The sequence below is a fragment of the Asterias amurensis genome, chromosome 9 (assembly GCF_032118995.1).
Source record: "Asterias amurensis chromosome 9, ASM3211899v1".
NCBI lineage: Eukaryota > Metazoa > Echinodermata > Asteroidea > Forcipulatida > Asteriidae > Asterias > Asterias amurensis.
This window is the reverse complement of record NC_092656.1, coordinates 12,773,708-12,796,022: the sequence shown is the minus strand read 5'-3', so window position 1 is coordinate 12,796,022 and position 22,315 is coordinate 12,773,708. Positions and strand designations below refer to the sequence as shown.

General features: G+C 38.3%; 1 protein-coding gene across 1 annotated transcript in view; it reads left to right on the top strand.

Annotated features, from left to right (window-relative positions):
* The first annotated feature begins 1,367 nt into the window (after window positions 1-1,367).
* Window positions 1,368-22,315, top strand: part of LOC139942265 (uncharacterized) — an 86,100-nt gene continuing 65,152 nt past the window's right edge. Inside the window, exon 1 of the mRNA XM_071939059.1 lies at window positions 1,368-1,510. Coding sequence (XP_071795160.1) covers window positions 1,459-1,510 — 52 coding nt within the window. The 5' untranslated portion in view covers window positions 1,368-1,458. The remainder of the gene's footprint in view (window positions 1,511-22,315) is intronic.

Below are 22,315 nucleotides of genomic sequence, written 5' to 3'. Positions count from 1 at the left end.
TCGAGAAAGAAGTAATTTTCCACGAATTTGATTTAGAACTTGAGGTCTCGAAATCAACCATCTAAACGCACACAACTTTGTGTGACAAGGGTGTTTTTTCTTTCATTATTATCTCGCAACTTCGATGACCGATTGAGCTCAATTTTTCACAGGTTAGTTATTTCATGCATGTGTTGAGGTACACCAACTGTGAAGGCTAGTCTTTGACAATTACCAATAGTGTCCATTGCCTTTAAAGCTGACTGTTGTGTGACCGACAAAATCTCGGTGAATCGAAAAGAATTGGCACCTTTGGGAACAGGATGGATGTCCACTTGACCTAGAAGAGGTACGGGTAATCAAGCCCAACAATCAAAACCTTGAACGCCATTTTAACTCTGACTCGGCTTATAAAGAGCAGGAAACATCCGTTGTGAAACTTGGGAGAAACAAACGAAGTATAAAAAAACAAATCCACAAAAGCGAGAGTGTTCGTAACAGCCAAAAGCACGAGGTGCACTTTGACCTTGGCTGATTTTCTGCCGTTTCGTGGCAATCAAATGAAATAATTATTTCTTCTATAACGAAAATTACTATCAAAATGTATACCGTTTGTAGGAAATTAGAGAAAAGTAGCCTACTTCGTTGTGATAGGATGCTTATAATATTATAATTTTACTGACTGTTTTTTGTAAACAGCACATTTCGGCTTTAAGCCGCTGTAGGGCCTATTGCAGTATTGCAATAAACCATTATAAAAGTTGATAAATTTTCAGTCTTTATTTTTAATAATAATGTGTACAAGTTCAGCTTTTCAAGTTTTTTTCTTACGTTTAACACAATGTATTGTATTCATATTTAGTTCAGTCAACCGTAGCTCCGCTAGAGTGTTAGAAAATGTGAAGAACAAACAATGGTTGAAATTATTGTTACTGTGTGAACTTGAACAATTTTCAGAAATCTTAGTACAAGAAGTGTTATTACTGTTAGCATTATGACAAGACTCCGAGCAGGAATGCACTGCAACTTTCCACTGTAAAGTTGCTAAATCAAGTTAATGAAAAGGGAGTTATTTTAAAAGTACACCCCACAATGCATACGGCTTATTCATTTAGGCAAGGTTATATAGTGGTAGATGCTTTTGACGAAGAAGGCTGAAAGAGTTCAACTAAGGTCATCACACAATTAAACCACCTGCTCTGTGTCACCCTGGCCAATGAAACACCTTCCAGTCATTCGTCTATCCAGCGCACGCTGCATAAATTATTCAAATGAGGCGGATGGGAGAATGCAACTGGCGGAAAGTGTGCAGTGCCGCAAGCGTACAAAGTTGACTATCACACTAGGCTTACAGTGTTGCGGATGTTTTATTACCAGGCTGGCTTTACTGTGAACTAGTCAGGCTTTTACTGCTGGCTGCTGCCCACGCGCCTGTTCATTGGAAAGGATTTGTGACATATACTTTTGTTTGAAACAGTCATGGGTTGTTATACCGCTGGATTAGCTGTGCTGGCTCTGCTGTTGTGTGCTGGTAAGTTTCTAAACCATGCTTGTTCTTTTTTTTGATAGAGTAAACGTATTGTCTAACTGTTGGTGTTACATTGGAATATTACCATGGCCAAAGGCATTACGTTGACATGATGCTTGAAGCTAAACAGTTGATAGTGTGACCAATACATGAACAGTCCATAACTACCTTACAATGCTACTTGGTGCATGAAGCTAGCCTCCATGCTTGGTGTAACTTGGTGTGTAATAGCTAATTAAAGGAAGCACCCAGGGGTGTGATCTCCTTTTCAAAGATCATGAGTATCCAATGTTTCCATTGAGCACTTGTACATTGACCGCATTTTGACTCGCCACCGATACTTGTGTGTAAGCCTGCAGGATTATAACAGTTTGAACCACTCTGGCTATATCAGTAGACTATAGCACGGATGCCCCACCCCCCGTCTCGCTCAGCAAACCATGCAAATACAGCTCGCCCATTTTTGCGCTCTGGTTTGAAGAGATAATGATGCCATATAAGGGAACTATATGCATAGCTTTACAATTAGAATCTGCACAATGAAAACAAATTTGGAGCAGTCCACGTAAATGCTCAAAACAAAATATTGATGGAAGTGTTGGGATGGATTTCACAAAGAGTTTGTTTAAACTTATCTTTCTCGAGCTATAACTCGTCCAAGCTTAGGACTAGTCTTAGGTTTTTAATATCACAAGGGGTCGAGTTCACAAAACGTTAGGACTAGTCCTAGGAGGTATACAACAACCTATGGCTCGTCCTAAGTTAGGACGAGTATGATAAGACGTCCTAACTCTTTGTGAAATCGACCCCAGGAGCTACAAAAAAAAACCTGCCCAAAGTGTTGGGCCACTCGAGTAATATTAAAAATACCCTCCATTGTCCCCTACGCAGCAACATGATAACCAATATTGATCAGATGTCGAGGGGGGGGGGGGGGGCTAAGGAAACGATGTTCTTTCTTCGTTCGTAAAGTATTAATGACACTTCCGATCAGAATTAATACGTGGAACCTGATATACTAATCTAGTTCTTAATTAATTGTTAGGTTTCCGGTATTAGGAATTGATAAATGTTTGCTGTTGTACCTGTCAATTTGAAACAAACCCACTTCACGTTTTAAAACTATGATTCATTGCTAAAGAGAATAAAGTCTTGTGTTTGGTTAAATCTAAAACAGTTGATTGTAGATGTAGTAATTAATTATTGCAATCAAAGAGCCCGAATGATTTTTTTAAATTTTTTAATTTTTTTTTATTTATTATTAAAGTCAACAGAACTGTTTCAAATCAGAAATTTACTTTTAGAATGAAAGTGATTCAATAATTATTGTTAGTGCAGTTTGCACATGGAAACAGTTGGCCTACATCAGTATTATGCCAAACGAACATGATCTGTGTTTGTTCATGCTCGTGGTCTCTATGCGCACATGGAACTGTATTCATGTCATAGTTAGATTACATTTTTTTTGTAAACAATACAGTCCAAACAACGCTTGTGATTTTAGGATTTGTGTAACACCATAGCTTGAAGAAGAAATCCCACCGCTGTTTAGGCATGGATATATTTGATATTGTTCTTTATACATGTATGCGGACCGTAAAATATCCTTACCTCATGACATGCCTGCTCAATGCTTTGCCAAAAGGAGACACTCAGAACGTCCTTGTGAATTAGGCACAACATTATACAAATCTTATAGCTTCAGGTCAAGATCTTTACTGCGGCAAAGTGCCATGGGGGGGGGGGTCTGTGGGTCTTTTGGATACACTGTTTTAATTTTGGACACCCTGTTTTAAATTTAGACACACTGTTTTATCTGTCATTCACATGTAAATGTTTAGGCGAACAATTGTGACGACCAGTTTTTAAATTTTCAGCAAATGTGGACACCCTTTCCCAAAGTCTACCTATTAGGGTCCACACATAGTCTGATGATCGACACTGCGTTAATAAGAATTAGCCCCGTTTATGTCAGAAGTTGATTTATTGAATTGCAAAAGAGCCGTTGAGATTGAGTTTAAAGGAACACGTTGCCTCAAATCGGTCGATTTGGTCTTTAAAAAGCGTTCGTTAGCGTTTGTTTTAAAATGGATATGGTTAGAAAGATGTTTTAAAAGTAGAATACAATGATCCACACAAACTTGACTCGAACGTGCGTGGTTTTCCTTTTACTTTACGAACGAACACGGTCGGCCATTTATGGGAGTCAAAAATTTGACTCCCATAAATGGCCGACCGTGTTAGACGGCGAGGTAAAAGGAAAACCACGCAATTTCGAATGATACTTGTGTGGATCATTATATTCTACTTTTAAAATATCTTTCTTATCATATGCATTTCATAACAAACGGTTTCAAATACTTTTCAAAGACCAACTCGTCCGATCCAAGGCAACGTGTTCCTTTAAATGATGCGATATATAGGTACGACGGATGGTTAATAACAAAATTGTGAATTTATGCAGCCCCAATCCACCGTGTGCTGGATCAGTTGAGTTGGAGTTGGTGCACTTTGGTCAAAAATAATTCCACACAGTGATCTGATTTCCCTTTGATATTCATCCCTTCTAGCTTCTTGTATTTGTAACGTCATCCATATTTCTCGATTTCCTCACAAATTAGTTATATTAATGTTCCAAACCCGTCACTGGTTTATACGTGTCTTTCCCAAGAACATGTTCTCATTTCACGGCTTAAAATAGTTGTAATCATCCGCCTATCAGATTAAAATGAATCATAAAACACAATTTAATTATTTTTCATCGAGAGCAATGAAGGAAATATTTCTAACACTTCCTTTGTATTGGCAAGTCGACCTTTTCAAAATATACAACTTTCATTTCTATATTTTATGCAAACTATTTGGTAAAAGTCATTTGCAGGATGCTTAAAGACAGTGTACACTATCGGTAATTGTCAAAGTTTAGTCTTCACAGTTGGTGTATCTAAACATGTACATAAAATAACAAACATGTAAAAATTTTAGCTCGATTGGTCTATGGAGTTGCGAGATAACTATGAAAGAAAAAAAAACACCCTTGTCACACGAAGTTGTGTACTTTCAGATGCTTGATTTCGAGACCTCAAGTTCTAAACTTGAGGTCTCGAAATCAAATTCGTGGAAAATTACTTCTTTCTCGAAAACGACATCACTTCAGAGGGAGCCGTTTCTCACAAGGTTTTAGACTATCAACCTCTCCCTATTACTAGTTACCAATTAAGGTTTTATGATAATAATTATTTTGAGTAATTACCAATAGTGTCCACTGCCTTTAAAAGAAACGGCCTTGGTTTCGCTTTACGATTAACGTATTTGACACGGAGTTATATTTAGTTTTTTCTGCGTTCTAATTAGAAAAACCCCACTGGGGGTGGTTTGTACTGAAAGTGGTACAGCCATGTGCCCTCCATATAGCCATTTAACATTTGTAAAGGGGAAACTCAGTCTTCATTCCCAAAGGCAGGTTTCTTGTTGCAGCTCAAGATATCCTTTGCACGTGTGTTTGCACGATAAAAAGGTGGTTCAAAGTATGTCCTTAACTGCCAAATACACCACGTGGAAATTCTACTATACACACCGAACATGGTAAAGAAAACACAAACATTGAAATAAAAAAAAGGCGCGAAGAAATCACGGAGTTGCTTTTTTGGGCAGAGAAAGCTCATTTGTCGACCCGCACTTCCTATGTTAAACCACAACCAGTGAACATTTGATCAAATTAGGACGACAACTTGGTGATTCGAAGCAAAGGAAAATGCACATTTTAGAATTTTTATTAGGGGCGTTTGAAATTATCAAAGGAAATATTCAAATACTACTTTGCATGTAATCAAGACGGAAATATTTCACCGGGAGATATGCACTTCTATGAAGTGTATCTGAGTGAGGTTTCATGATTATCTAATCCTTGTTATTAGTTATCAAGTAGCGTTGGATACAAACCATGGGCATGTCAATGTACCGGATTGTATATAAACATATGACACCGTACTCTCTCTGCTTTAAACAACAGGAAAAGGGATTTAAAAATCGCAATATTTCATCTCGCTGGCAGCAGTAAGCCACTTATATAAATAGCACAGAGAACCTATCTATAAATAACTTCCAACTTATTTGAACTGTGTGCAGTGAGATACCAGACCTCTAGGTCAATGTAAATGTAGGCCTACATTGGATGTAGCAATGGCCTATAATCAGGGAACTTTCAGACTTAAAGCCAGTGGACACTATTGGTAATTACTCAAAATAATTATTAGCATAAAACCTTACTTGGTGACGAGTAATGGGGAGAGTTTGATGGTATAAAACATTTTTAAAAACGGCTCCCTCTGAAGTGACATAGTTTTTGAGAAAGAAGTAATATTGTACGAATTTGATTTCGAGACCTCAAGTTTAGAATTTGAGGTCTCGAAATCAACCATCTAAACGCACACAACTTCGTGAGACAAGAGAACACCAGATTGTCAATTGTAAGATCTGATATCACCGTGTACATGGACACTGTTAGTATTTACTCAAAATAATTGTGAGCATAAAACTTTACTTGGTAACGGGCAACGGAGAGCTGTTGATATTATAAGTGTGAGAAACGGCTCCCTCCGAAGTAACGTAGTTTTTGAGAAAGAGGTAATATCTCACTAAAATATTAAAAGACTTCAGGCCTTTAGTCTGAAGTATTTTATTAGGAACCTGGAAGTACACGAATTTGTGCATGTAGTGTGGTTTTCTTTCATTCATTTTTGCAAATTCGATGACGAATTGAGCCCAAGTTTTGGCAGATTTGTTGTCTTACGCTGGTATGTTGGGATAGCCCAAGTGGGAGTACTGGTCTTTGACAAACATCAAAGGTGTCCGGTGCCTTTAAAGTAATGAGAGCGATACACGATAGACAATCTGAAGCATAAAGTGATATCAAATCCATCAGCAGAAAAAGTGCATGTTTATCTACAGTGTTAAGTACATGACAACTGTGGGTGTGGTGATTATGATACTGATAGGAAACGTCGCAATTAACTGTATCAAGGTGATTTATCAATGAGAAAAAAGTAGGCTTGTTAGTAACTCATGTCGTTTAAAGGCACTGGACACTCTTGGTAATTGTCAAATATTTCTCACTGGTGTATCTCATCATAGGGGGCCTATACATAACAAACCTGTGAAAACTTGGGCTCAATTGGCAACGAAGTTGCAAGAGCATACAAAAAAAAATAAATAAATAAATAAATAAATAAATAAAAAAAAACATTGTTGCACAACTTGGCTTGCTTTCAGATGCATAATACAGGGCTTCATCTGAAGTCTTTTACTATTTGAGTGAGGAAGAACCTCTTTCTCAGAAACTTCGTAGGGAGCCGTTTCTCACAATGTTTTATACTATCAACAGCTATCCGTTGCTCGTTACCAAGTAATTTTTTTATGCTGACACCTATTTTGAGTAATAACCAAAAGTGTTCAGTGCCTTTAAAGGGAAGGTACACGTTTGGTAATTACTCAAAACGAATAAATATGATCATAGAAACTTACAGGGTAGCGAGCATTGGAGAGCTGTTGATAGCAAAAAACATTGTGAGAAACGGCTCCCTCTGATGAAGTAGCGTAGATTTTGAGAAATAGGCAATTTCTCACTGAAATAATAAAAGACTTCTAGCCAGAAGTCTTTTATTTCTATCTGAAAGCACAGAAATTCGTTCAACAAGGGTGTTTTTCTTTCATCACTTTCTCACTACTTCGATGACCAATTGAGCCCAAATTTTCACAGGTTTGTTATTTTGTGCTTATGATGGGATACACCAAGAGAGAACACTGGTCTTTGACAATACCAAACGTGTACAGTGCCCTTAATGCAAGTTAGGGATTACTTGGCTATATATTAGTAATACGCATACATTGCTGAAATTTGTGTCATCAGACAGCTGTAAGCCACCCCGGTGCCCCCTCTGCACACCGTGGCCTATGAGTACACTCAACCCACCCTGTGATTTCACCGGATATGTTTAATGTCGGGGATCACAGCGAAACACAACATTCCAAAAATATGATCCATCTCCTTCTGAGATCTGTCTTGACTAATAAAGGATAGGACAGCTGCTTGTGTCTCACAAAAGTAGCTTCTTCTGACACTGAGACGTTCACGGTGTGGACGGAAAGTACACTCAATTTGGGTATCAATAAAAGTAACACGTTGCCTTGGATCGGACGAGTTGGTATATAAAAAGCGTTTATAACCGTTTGTGTTATAAAATGCATACAGTTGGAAAGATGTTTTAAAATTAGAATACAATGATCCACACAAATTAGCCTCGAAACTGCGTGGTTTTCCTTTTTACTTTGCAAACTAACACGGTCGGCCATTTATGGAAGTCAAACAATTGACTCACAACAAATGGCCGAAAGTGTTAGTTGACCAGGTAAAAGGAAAACCGTGCAATTTCGAGGCGTGTTTGTGTGGATCATTGTATTCTACTTTTACAACATCTTTTTACCCATGTGCATTTCATAACAAACGGTTGAACACACCCTTTTCAAAGACCAACTCGACCGATCCAAGGCAACGTGTTCCTTTAAGGGTGGCGTGAATAATATCAGTGTAGGATTTCATAACCGGCAATTTGAGCTTTTTTATTTAATCTGGTGCGTACGGCACCGAATCAACTCCAATGAAAGTAACATTCAATTTTGCTGTATGAGAAGACTATTAAAATGAAGTAATTAATATATATGTAACCCCTTGTTGCTGTTAAAGTTGGTGTATCAGTCACCATGTACGTTTAATGTGACTGAAATGTCAAGGAGTTCTTAAAGACAACGGATTACATTGTTTGCAGTTAAGCATCAAAGCTCACTGATTGTTGTTGCCATTTATATGTTCTTCTGGTTTTAGAACAATTCGGGAATACCCCTAAAAATGTCCTTTGCACTCAAGTGCTAATACAGACGATCTTAGTCGAGAGTCGAGAGAATAGTATTTGAAGTCACACACAATGTCAATTAAAAAGTTCTTATTTCGCTAAGAACAACCATAAAATACTTTGCGGGTTACAAAAATGTATTATACATCTCTGCTGTGGGAGTGGTGGCTCTGAAAAGAGCCGGTGTTCTCACCAGTCACCACTTACTTACTTCGCTGTTTACACTACTAACGTGAACAGGGAACTCGATATCGTATTTCCACCAGGTAGGATGTATTCTTCCCCATACCGTTGATGTAAATAAGCCTTCAGAAATGTGTTCACAAGGAACGAAGGGATTGTATCTAAAAAGCTCGACATTTATGAGCAACTTTATACAGTGACATACGTGATAAGATTTTACTTTTTGGCTTTAAAGGATTCGGGTACTTTTTCAAAATGTCCACAGATTTACACAGGGTTTGAAGATAATGATAGTGGAAAGCTTCCCTTCAAATATTACGAACTAAGGTTGTGTAGTTTTTGAGAAATGAGTAAAACAAGTCACAAAATAATGTTGGTCTCATGAGACCAAAATTATTTTAGCATGTGAAATCCCCTTAACCAGTTATGATATTATACCAAAACCTAGCATAACTGGTTAATACGTTTTTACATGCCAAAACTGAGACGAAAATGATTACCTTTACTCATTTCTCAAAAACTACAGCCCCTCAGTAAGTAAAATTTCAAGGGAAGCTTTCTACTATCATAATCTTCAAACCGTGTAAACGTTAATCTGTGGACATTGTGTTTTTTGTTTGGAAAAAGTACATAGACCCTTTAAGCCAGACAGGCTTTTTGAAGGTTGTCCCTTGAAAGGAATTTACACAAACAGCTTTTGCGATAATGTTCTCCTACCGTATCTTAATTTTATTTTTTAGACTTGAACTCCCCCAAAAGGACCTTGGAACTAGGTTGTCCGGACCACATCGAATCCCCTGGATCCGCCCTGTATAATCCTACTCAATTTATACAAACACGGGTTAAAATGGCGACGAGACGAGAATTATACCACACTTTTAGGCCTAAACCTTGGTTTGATATTAAGCTGATGTTTTAGATTTAGTAGTCATTCAGTAAAATATCAAAAAATCCGAATGAAATCAAATCTGAGACTATTTATATTTCAGTCTGATATTATTGTAACTTCTTGTTTGGGAAAGGCAATAATTGTATAATAATAATATCGAACTCTTATAACGCGCCAGATCTTCCAAACAAGGTACTCAAGGCACTGAGTATATACAAACTTCCAGAAAGATAGGTCATTACAGTGATGAATTCCGAGACCCAATTATTTAGCACCTTATAAGGGTTTACAAGGTGCTACGGCGCATATAGCATGCAGCCACAGCCAGGAACACCGGGGCGTACTATTATCTTTTCGATAAGTGGTTCTTTAATAACTAGGTCAGACATGAACTGCAACTAACATCTGGTATTATAGTGTTGTTTTTCAAAATGAACAATGGCAGAGCTCAGTGGTAAAACTATCAATGTAAGCTCCATAAGTGGATGGGATACCAAATTCCATTGTCATGATCGGTGGTGTGGCAGTGGCATGATGAAGCTCTATAATATAAAGACGGCGTCTTTTGGTTGGGACTTAGGTCTTTTACCCTGTGTAATGTAGAGAACACAGCCCTTCATGACACTTTTCTTGAAAAGAGGACTGGGCTCCCGGTTTGTCTGGCTTGCGCCATCAGTGGGCATGTCTACACATTCAAACCGAGGACTTTAACAAAAGGGGATCCGGGAAAAGTCACACCGAGGATGTCCTCAATTTGATTTCGTGTACAAAACCAATGGGGACGTCTGAAAAATAAACTATGTCCAAACAATGGGAGAACAAAGAGAAGTCCTCGGTTTACACCATAAACACAGCTGTGTGAGTGTGTTTTGAGTACATCTACACTTGTTTGATATGTTAAGCATGGAACTGACGCAGTACAAACTAATATTTATTTACTTCTAAAAGTACATGGTATCATCAGTTTTGGGAACAAGAGATCATTCTCCTAGTTTACAATCAACACACCATCAACCAATTTGTTAAAATTACACTAAAAATTTGCCCATGTGTTAATAATATTGACAATTTAATTCAAACGCTTTGTCAATTGCAGCAATGGAATTAAGCAATGTGGTTTTTTTTCCAGGTGGGCTTCAAATAATGTTTTATTGGTTGGATAGTACTTCTGACGGAAATACTTATGGTGGATTGGCCCTAGTAAGAATGTAGAGCTTTCAGATCCCTTTGATAATTACCTATCCTGAACTTTTGTCTTCAAAAGTTACTGTAACCTGTAACACACTTCTCTTCAAATCATGCACCCTTCAACCACTAATGATCTACCATCCGTTTAATGTCTAGAACTTGATGTATAAGTAGTCCCTTTATAATTTAATAGCTAATAAATGGCAGTTAATTGACCCGCGGCCTTGTTAACTCTTTCTAGGCATCCTCTCCAAACTTACACGGAAGTGACCTTTTATCGTTTTTCTTTGTCGACATTTTCCAACTGTTTGGGAAAGCTTTTAAGTACATCCTTGTGCCGTCCGCTGATTAGAAGCGTGACTGAAAATGCGATTTCCTTTCTACGTTGCCAACGTCCCTGGGTGGATAGCAATGGAGTTTGCAATCAAGAGGTCGAATGATTCGGATCCATCTCCAATTAAAAGCAATAATACGAGAGAATTAAAAATACATTTTACGAAAATGTATTCAAATGTCGTGACGTTTTGAGGATGGACGAGTTTTTCTCAATGTTGAGCGGTTGATAAATATTTTGCTATAATAAAATATAGGGTAACAGCGCGAGATTTACAATCATTTGCATTTAAACCACATGCCAGTTTGATAACTTGTACAAAACAAGTTGTTTTCTTTAATTTAATAACGTACATTCTTAGTGTCTTAAAAACTTGATTTTTCGCTTTTGGTTTAAATCTAGATCCAGTTTTGTAATAGAGATTTTAAGAGAGAAAAAACCCATTGTTTTCCTTCTATTCTGATCAACGGAAAGAGTTGTGATAGGTGATGGAGTTTTAATACAAAAAGTATAGTACACAAACTTTCGCACTATGCCTCGAATCTTGCATAAATCAAAAAATAAATAGATATTTACAACAAATCTAAGTTTTCGGGTCGAATTGGCCAATCGGCTAATCAATCAATTATGTATAATCTATAAACAGCACATTAAAAATTAACCGTAACCAGTTTGAGAAAAAGAAAAAAAGGGGAAAAGTTGGTGTCCTTAAAATTACAAGCTTTTGGTGGAGACCCCTTACTGAAACATTGTATTTTCTATAATCTTGCAATTGACTCTCATGTTTGGAGTCAACAAAAGATAACCACACAACATCACCGCAGAACTTCATTTATCCGTGACCACCATGCGATAGCTTCTTATGTTTCCTGACTGCTAAGTTTATTTCAGCAACATTTCCCCCCAATTAACATTTCTCCAAATTGAAGCTAAGCAGAGCAGGCTAGCAGAGGAAGCAGTTCTTCTTGTTGAATAAGAATCGATATTCGTTATTTACTAACACAGTCTGGGGTCCAATATGGTAAAGCCGGCAACATGATCAATTTCAGCAGTATAGTCTTGTTAATCTATTAGATGGATCTAGGGCATAATAAGAACGTGATCTTTGTTCCTGTGCAAGGATCTGATATTGTTAGATGTGTTGTTTTGTTTATCTTGGTTCATGTAACTTATTGGTTGAAGGTGACTTGGCTTTTCCGCAGATACCGTTGGAGTTGGCGGAAATGATCCTCTAAGATGATTGTATATAATGCCTATGTATGTGTTGAACTTATTGGGAAGTTCATCACCATAGAGGAAGTATAGATGTGAATGACTCTTTGGCAAAACCCGGTAAACTTTGACCGAGTTTAACAGAAAGTCCGATTTTGAAAGTTTGATTTGTTGTTGTTGAAATGATTTATAATCTGATTATCGAGACAATTAATAATAAGCGTAATTTGGGTAAACAAAAAAAGATGAGAGAAAAAAAGGAAAATTCATAACGTCTGTAAAAAGTGGCAATATAATTTTGGTTTTCGGAAAAATTGGTTAACGCAATTATAGTTAGTTTTTGCCGGGACCAGACACAAACGTCTGTATACCATACACAAAAAGAACAACAAAAGAAACGTATTCTTCAACATCAATTAGTGTTCCAACTCCGTAAACATTTTTTGTATTGAATTAATTTGTAACCAGGACCACATATGGTGTAAAATGCACGCCTCCTGAACAACTGTACAGAACACTGTTTTTTTTAAAGCAAAATTACCCGCAGATACGCAAAATGTGCATAACTCAGATGTAGGCTTCCTTTGCATTTCATCTGCAAAGTTTAAACATAGATAAAACTTTCCTAAACTTTGGATTGTATTATGCAACAACTTAGCCAGCACACACAATAAATGTCCGTGTCTGATTATGGTAACCCTATTGGTCGCAAGAGAAGGTCATCGAACAAGTCCAAACTGCAACACTGACATGTGCCCCATTTTTTGAAATCAAATTAATATGAACAATCACGAAAGAATCGGGACGGATAAACGTTTTTTAAAGTTTGAACTTTATAAAGAGTCTATGTACTTTTTGTCAATACAAACAATGCATGTTACGGTATTTTGGAGTATTTATTTAGACTGTAAATTTCAAACAATAGGAAAGAAAGTGGAGTTCTCATTTTCCAACCCACATCTGTATCCAGTTTGAGACATTGAATGGTTGATCCCCGTTTTGATTCCCGTCACATTGTTCCAATCTGAGTGATGACGCATTTGTGGATATTTCACCCAAAGTACACTTCCTGACTCGGAACAGGCCAAGAGTAAAGTATAATACACCCATTCCAGCTTCTTAATTAAGTGGGATGTATATCAGACGTGGAAAAGGGACTCAAGAATACAGGCATATGAAATGTTCCGGTTTGACAAGTGAGACAGGCTTCACCCATTCTGTATTTAGATGAATATAGAAAAAACTGGCCAATTGCCAGTTTATAGTTCCTCGCTTTGAGTAGTGTCAACGATGTCTTTTGAGTTTTTTTTTTTTTTTTTCAATGTACTGTCCGGAAATGGTAACGTTAGCTTAGCAAAGCTACCTCCACGGTTGACATTTAACTGCAAACTTTCTAGGCGCAGTTGTCTAAATAAGACTCTTGAGTGACCACTTAAAAGGGTCTATAATTTGCACCTTAAAGTGGACCCCATGGATGGCAGTTTATGATTTAGTAAAAGTAGTTATTACAAGGAAGCATTACATAGTTTATTAATGTCTTGATAAAAGCTTATACTGATTAATAAGTTTACCAGTATAAATGCTTCCATTAGAAATACTTTCAAAATTGCCGAATGTCAGTGTCGGGTATTTCAACAAAATATGAACGTGTGTGATGGACCCGTATACGCGTGCACTAATGTTCAATGTCTGCATTATCAAAGATTGTGGCCAGTTACGTCATAATTATGCAATCCATCTATTAGCACCTAATGCGTAGAAAAGTTGTCTGTATGTGCTGGCTTTATATTTTGTGAGTCTATAGGTCAAAAATGAATAACAAATATCATTATAAGTAAACATGATCAAAGCAAGTGGGTATACACATGAACTTGTGTTCTATAAATCTACCCACAGTTGGTAACAATGGTGTACAATGTTGTCAGAACAGTTTGATCAACTATTAGCGCGCCAAATTTGCGAGGAACCGTCGCGGTGCGCAAGAACATCTTTTCAATATGGCGGATGGCACTTTTTAATCTGCATGAGCAGCCAATTAAAGACAAAGTGCAGAGAAACCCCCCACAGCTGTGGACATTAGGTCAGTGAATCATATCCAACGATAGATAACGCCAAGATAAAACATGGATGACAGCTTCCTGGACCCCATCGTAGGACGTGTGCTGGCCTGTTGGATATTTCTGTAGTCCCCTATTAACCCATACACACATTAATATTCTTTCATTTAAAAATGATCAATCGAAATCAGAAATGTTTTGATTTTTAGAGGTAGGGATCATTAAGGCAGAGTTCTGAGCACAGTAATGTAAATCATGGAAATCTATTTTAGTCACAAGTCGACTCCCTTTATTGAAAAGAAACTGCGATTTTTTCAAAATTAAATCAATATCCAGTTTGTAATAAATATAATTGTTTTATAGTATGAGACATGTATTCTATACCTTACTTAATATATTTTCTTCAGGCTGTTAAAACTCAGAATCAAATTAACCATAACAAAGGTTTTATGATAATAATTATTTTGAGTAATTACCAGTAGAGTCCACTGCCTTTAAGAGAATGAGTATATTGCAGAACCCGGAAGCAGCACATTTTACTTCACAGTTTGTCTACATTTTTTTATACCCCAGGATGACACATATTTCCCCCACCATCAATCTCACTATGCACCCCTCACCACATTGTGGGAAATAACCTGTCAGGAACGACTTGTAATATTGTTCGTTGCCATCTCCATAAATGAAACTGGATCGAGGAGTCTTGACATTGGGTTAAGGGTACACTTAACGAATTAGCAATGTACCTGGGACGAAAAGACAATGTGTTCTATTGCGTGCAGCGGTAACGGGGAAAAGAATTTAAGTAATAATTTATCATAAACTTGGAAATTAGGGGGGTTAAAGCATTGGACACTATTGGTAATTACTCAAAATAATTATTAGCATTAAACCTTACTTAAGTTGGTAACGAGTAATGGAGAGCCGTTGATAGTATAAAACATTGTGAGAAACGGCTCCCTCTGAAGTGACGTAGTTTTCGATAACGAAGTAATTTTCCACGAGTTTGATTACGAGACCTCAAATTTAGAATATGAGGTCTCGAAATCAAGCATATGAAAGCACAAAACTTCGCGTGACAAGGGTCTTTTTCTTTCTTTCATTATTTCCTCGCAACGTCGACGACCTTTGAGCTGAAATTTTCACAGGTTTGTTATTTTATGCATATGTTGAGATACACCAAGTGAGAAGACTAGTCTTTGACAATTACCAATAGTGTCCACTGTCGTTAAGGCTGAGAATGTATACACAGGAGATGACCCATACACAGGAGACACTCTTTTATTTCAGATTTAGGATCTGTTTGTCTGTTTGAAACCAAGCCAATCTAATCGTTTTCAATGCATGCCATTACGTGACTTCCGAAATATTTCTCTTGTTAATTTGTTTTTCACACTTTGAACAATGATCAGGCTAAAATATGTTTCAAAAATAAGTTTACTGTTTATTATTTTATAATATTTTTCTCTTCAGACAATTGGTTGTTGGTTGTTTTTATTTCATGTGACAGCAATAGTTAACCTTAAAAGACCGTTAAATCACATTTTGCTTATTGTGGCTGAGTAAGCTACACGTAGAGGATTGGGAGTCAGACGAATTTATAAACAAGATGAAGCGCTAAAAAAGCACAGTAAGCAAAGGCCAAGCTGGCTCTTCATTATCACTGATACCTAATGAAGGAAGTGTGCCCCCAGCTACTCCGCCCATCTCACTTATCCCTTCCCCGCCCCACCCAGTCTTCACAGTTGCCGTATGAAGTGTTATAGGATGATAGGTGTAGGTAGCCGATTAACCCCACAGGTGATCCTATCCGGACAGACCCCTCCCTTTCCCTAAGTGACCCCCTGACCTCGAGACCAAAATCCTCTCCCCGATGGTGCTTATGAAAATGAAGGCTTCTGATTTGGATATGTTCCAGCACATTAAGTGTATTTCCCTATTTAACCATTACCCTTATGTGTTAATTGTCAGTTTTTTTCGGAACATGATGTCGGATCATAATGGTGTCGGAATATGCACATGCACCACCACCGCTTCAAACGATTTTAAAATCGTGCCCTTTCTGCGCAAGGCGGCAACAGATGTATTGCACGAAACTCTCAGCCAATGATAGTCTTTCACGCGTGCATGCTTCGTCAAAGAGGGCAGCCAACGCATGGGTGTGATGTAGCGTTGCCGAAGCTCAGGTGAAATCGTGGCGTTGAGAGCGACCATAGATGGCGGCCATAGTTATGCTGTTTACCTAAATGCAGCTTCGGCTCTAGCTACGGCTTAAGTAATCCCGTTCACACGCGTTCAAACATTGGCTGTCCTTATAGCAAGTAACACCTGTGCAGAAGCCACATCTGCAAAAAAAGGCACTGTATCCACCTGTCATGACTAACAACGAGCCTAAATATAGACATCAAACAACTGGCATGACAACTGGCTTGAGAAAATACTGGACGTTTTACTGGCACCATCACTCGTACTCAACCATTGCTTGCAGCGCATAGGCTCTTTTCGAAACCAGGTCATTGGCTTGGGCTCCGTCCACCTGTTCTGACGACCTTCAGTAAATGGTACTGTTTCCAATGAACCTTCGGTGCTAGCTAATAACATAACAGATTCGAAAAGGACCCCCAATACACTTGAAGGTGATTTCACGGAGGTAAAATTCATGATAATCTTCCTGAAAAGTATGATGACTGAATTTGTAAACAATGTGCAGCCAGTCGCGGTTGTTGTGAAATCAAACTGCATCAAACAACGATCTGTAGAGTATGCAGCTTACTCATATTTGCTTCTTAAATTGATCCGTTTCACGGGTACATTCAGTCCCAACTCACGGTTACACACAAACTGCAAAAATAATGTTTGATATTATTTGTCAAGGAGTCCATAAGTAATTTTGAGGTATGGCGGACACAACACTTAGATAAGTCTGATCATCCACCAAACCAAACAATGCAATCCAATAGTGACCACCATTTTCAAAAAGGTTATAGTGACATCCATACAAGTTTATTTCGATTTTGGCAATCGAAATAAGTATGAGTAATGTATAGGGTCTTAATGCTATTTCATTGATTTTGACATAATTTCAGATGGACATAATGTCTTTGAAGGATTAGTATATATGTATGAACTTTATATAATCAGGGAACTTTCAGACTTGAAGGCAGTGGACACTATTGGTTATTACTCAAAATAATTACTAAGTGAGAAGACTGGTCTTTTACAATTACCAATAGTGTCCAGTGTCTTTAATACATTTAGCTTTACTCGATGAAAACCAGTAATTTGCTCTGTGTAGAATGTGGTGCTCGGCTCATGATATCAAGAAAAAAACCACACTCATAATGTTGAGATGTCTTAATTTACTTGTGTGTCATCCAGGACTAGTAAAAGGAAATGATATATGTCTCAAGTTCAGGTTTGTTTTAGTAACACCCCTTTTCATGGAACGGTTCCAACATCAGTTGGCACAGCTGTGTGTTTTATTTTAGAGCACAGTTATGATGTGACCCTTGTTAAAGAACCAACTTTTGCTAAATTATTTGGATTTTGGGGATTTTGTTACAGTACTAAAGAAACGCTCTTATTATAGCCAAACGAGAAGGGAGAAGACATTGACGGAATTTCAGTCTTAGATGTGGAAGGAAAACCCAAGAGAATTGTTCCAATGAAAACCCAGGCAGAGTCTGAAAACCCAATCAACATACGGACCCCGGTGGGAGTCGAACCGGTGCCCCAGAGGTGGAAGGCGAAGCAAGGCTTAACCAACCACATTACATTTAATAGTTGCAAGGGGGGTTTTATCCTGGTACCAATTTGTGATAAATTAATAGCTATCTCACCAGAGTAGTATGCCTTCGGATTCCCCCTGCATAGCACAGAGTATAGAGTGCTTATAGAAGTCAGTGTGTGTAAGAACCACACTAATAGCTATTGATGCTGACCAACGTTGAACCACATGATTTTAACAAATACCGCCCATTTTACCTCAAGCTGACCTTTGTCATACTTCACAAAGGTAGTCCTAACTTCGGACTAGTCCTAGGCAATGCTAAGAGATATGGCCAGTCCTAAGTTAGGATGAGTTACTGGTCCTAACTTAGGACCAGTCCTATCTCTTAGCATTGTCTAGGACTAGTCCTAAGTTAGGACTACCTTTGTGAAATCCACCCCTGGCCTCAAGGCACGTTTTACATACACTTTAGTTCTCAAGTGGTGTAAGGTAGGAATGGGACCCCAATACCCTAGACATTGCTAATATTATTATGATATTTAATCCATACATGTTCAGGAAAACTTGACGTTGTAGTTCATCCAGAACCCCTCCACTTTGAGCAACATTGCCTTTCAGGAGTAATTGACCTTTTCAAAAAGGGTTAATTTGTCCCCGGCTTCTTATGAGTAATTGCCGCTAACAACATCTCTCTCGGGAGATATTTGTACTGAAACGTCCCCCAAAGACTTCGCCTAAACTCGATTAGAAATTAAGACATTGACGTCTTAAGGTAGATGCGGGAGGGGCAAACTCAAACGTTTTCCTGGTTTGGCTGCCGTTCAAAATATTTGAATGTCGTCATGGAAATTGGTGGAGTATTTTGAATTTCAGCAACAAGGTGCAGAGCGTCATACACTCTGGAAACCTCCGGCCTGCCATGGGAGTTTTTCAGAATTATCTGCTGGAATCGATGCGTCAAAATGACCCGTACAAAAGGTTAAACTGAGGTCAACTAATTTAAAACAAGTTTCCAGGTCAGCCTGATACAAATTGTGTTAGCCCCCTGAGATCCTGAATTCAGGTCATTTTTTGTTTGATACTTTTTTATTTATAAATGTTTTAATTTAATAAAGAACAAATACCTTGTTAAACAGAAGGGAGACAGAAACTTGTGTATTACAATTTCGGTTCGATTTAGGGTATACATGATTTGGGCTACATTAAAAGACAATGGACACTGTTGATGATTTTCAAAGACCAGTCTTCTCACTTAGTGTATCTCAACCGATGTCGAAAATAACAAACCTGCGAAAATTTTAGCTCAATTGGTCATCGAAGTTGCGAGATAACAATGAAAGAACAAACACCCTTGTCACGCCATGTTGTGTGCTTTCAGATGCTTGATTTCGAGACCTCGAGTTCTAAATCTGAGGTGTCGAAATCAAACCATTGAAAAATAATTCTTTCTCGAAAACTTAGTTACTTCAGAGGGAGCTGTTTCTCACAATGTTTTATACTATCAACCTCTCCCCAATACTCGTTACCAAGGAAGGTATTATGCTAATTAATTATTTTGAGTAATTACCAATAGTGTCCACTGCCTTGAAGTACTCGGTCTACATTTAGGTGTAAGGTGCCGTGTACGATTTAATGGTCGCAAATGGTTAAAGGGTACAGAGCGCGATTTTGCATTGTACCCCGTTTGTGAAATTTCCGTTTGTGTTCCTGCAACACCCATAATGACCTACTATTACACTGTTCGTCGATGTCTATGACCTTATGGAACATCCAAACCCCAAATATTGCTACGGCTAAACCATAAAGAAAATTAATTTACACGATGATAATTCAAGGAAAAATACAATAATTACTAATATCCGTTTTGAATCCCGAGTCTTCCGAGGAAGTTGATTTATAGGACGTGAAGGTAGGTATATGCCTTAGCCGAAGGTGCCTAATGAGGCACTTATCGAGTCATGACGGTGCAGGTTTGTGCGAGGTGAAAGGAGGGTTCTAATACATATTCATGTTGTAGCCTAGGTTTAATAGAGTAGCACCAGAAGCTCATAATCCCATGTATCCTTGATCAGAACCTTTGGAAGTGTGAGGAGTCAAGTAGCATTCGGAAGAAGTCAGTATCGTTTGGACGGTTAGTTTTAATGATTGTCGCTCTCTCACTTTAGCAATGTTATAATCTTAAAAGCTTAGCTTACTTGCTTAAAACAAAATTAGTTGTGTTCACTTCTATGCGGAGTTGATTCGGGTAACTTGCAGTTCGCGCAAGAGCAGAGATCTGGCGAGAGCACCGCTGCAACTCGACTATCTCACCGCGTGGGACCGTAAACGACTTGTCCACAAGTCTACATAAAGGAGTGTCGTATCTTAGCTTTATGAGTAAAACCAGCAAGTCCGACATTATTGACGGCCCAGTTTTTAAGATAAAATTATATCGGTCTCGTTAGCAATTTTAATTTAAAAATCGTTGCGATACTAGAAAGTTGAATTGCCATTACAAGTTCGGTAAGTCGACTTGGTGGATCTATTATCAGGACAGCTTGACATATCAGATTCAGAAAGTCGAATTGGCGAGAAACATTACTTGGACTTTCTTTGACAGCATCTCAGGTTCAGAAAGTTGACTTGGTCAAGATCTATTACATGACAATTCGACTTCTCAGGTTCAGTAAGCTGACTTAGTGAAATAATTCATTGGGACACTTTGTCATCTCAGGTTCAGATACTCGACTTGGTGAGACTTTTTGCCGGGACAAGTCGACTCTTTAGGTTCAGTCAGTCGATTTGACAACTCGTCATCCCAGGTTCAGTGAGTAGACCTGATGAGACTTATTACCAGGGCAGGTCGACATCTCAGCTTCAGTAAGCCGAATTGGCGAGATAAACTGTTCATGTTGGACTTGCACGTTTAGCAACCCTGGATCTCCGTCTGCTCCTAGTTACAGGGCGCGCTTTAGTTGGGTTTTTAAATCACATGATGAAAGGTCACACTGGATGACTGCATCAGTGTAACCTCCAAGGTATGACCCACATTCGAAGCCTTCAAGCACGGTTGTTTTCGAGTACCGATACAGGTACCATATCTACAAATATTATCTTTTCACCTTCTTGCCAGCTGGCCACTGGTTCACCTTGATGAGCTGTTTCCATGATTGAAAGTCTTGGTATGTTGAGGTTCGAATCCTGTCCACTTTAATCATAAATCATTCGGACAAACACGCCCGTATAACTTTTCTTCCTATATATTATAAAGCACACTGTGTGTGCGTATGAACCACCTCAGGCTAGTTTGTACTAGCATGCCTGAAGGAGGTAGACTCCCATGGGAGATGGTCCTGTCTTTCAGTAATGACTTAATTAGCCGGATGACCATAGGCAATAACAGAGCAGTTAAACGCCTTGGGCTCCGTGTGCAACGCAATGGTGATATAGATCTTCATATACAGCTCTCCTAAGTTAAGTTTATTCAGTTTAAACAAGCTGAGAAGATATCATTCTGCAGGGGTTGGTCTGATGATGACGAGCGACTGTTTCGAACATTGTTGTGATTACGTCAGAGGTAGTTTTGAATCATCGAATGACAACGAGACGTGGATTGAATCATTTAACATCGTGTTGTGTTCTTGAGGCGTAGTACGGCCTTCAAATGGGACCGTTTCAAGAGGGTACCGTGATCCATCCACTGTCACATGTAACCATAGTTAATATTAATTTTCCCCAGCATTTCCCCCCTTCCCGCACTTTTTTGAAATGGACTGAAGTTCCACGTGCCCCTCGGTTGGTTCGCCCATCTGGATTTTGCTCACTTCCCCACTCCACTTGAAAATATATCAACGTAATAACATTCATATAAATGTGTCTTTATATAAGAAGAGGCATTTTGATTGCATGGTAATGTCCGATATTATTGAAAGCTGTGGTGGCCTTGAAGAAACTTCTCAGATCAATTCATACGGGCACGTTACTTGGTGTAATTTTGGGGCGTGAACATAAAATGCGCGTATATCATTATGATCCACATGCTGTTGTGCACATACTTTTTGCTGTTGTTACAAATGCAACTATGTTGGTAAAGACAATACATACTATTGACTGAGCCAGATTTACTGTAAGCCATGCACACAAACTGGTATAGGTTTTCTCGGTCAATTTCGGAAAATGAGCAGCCAATTTAACCACCAAGCTATTCTATTTCGCGCAAAATCGAATGCTACTCAAAAGGGTCGTTCGATTTCGTTTTGGGATTAGTCAAATGTAATGTTGCGTCATTCGAATTAACAAAATAGTCATTCAATTTAACAATTCATCAA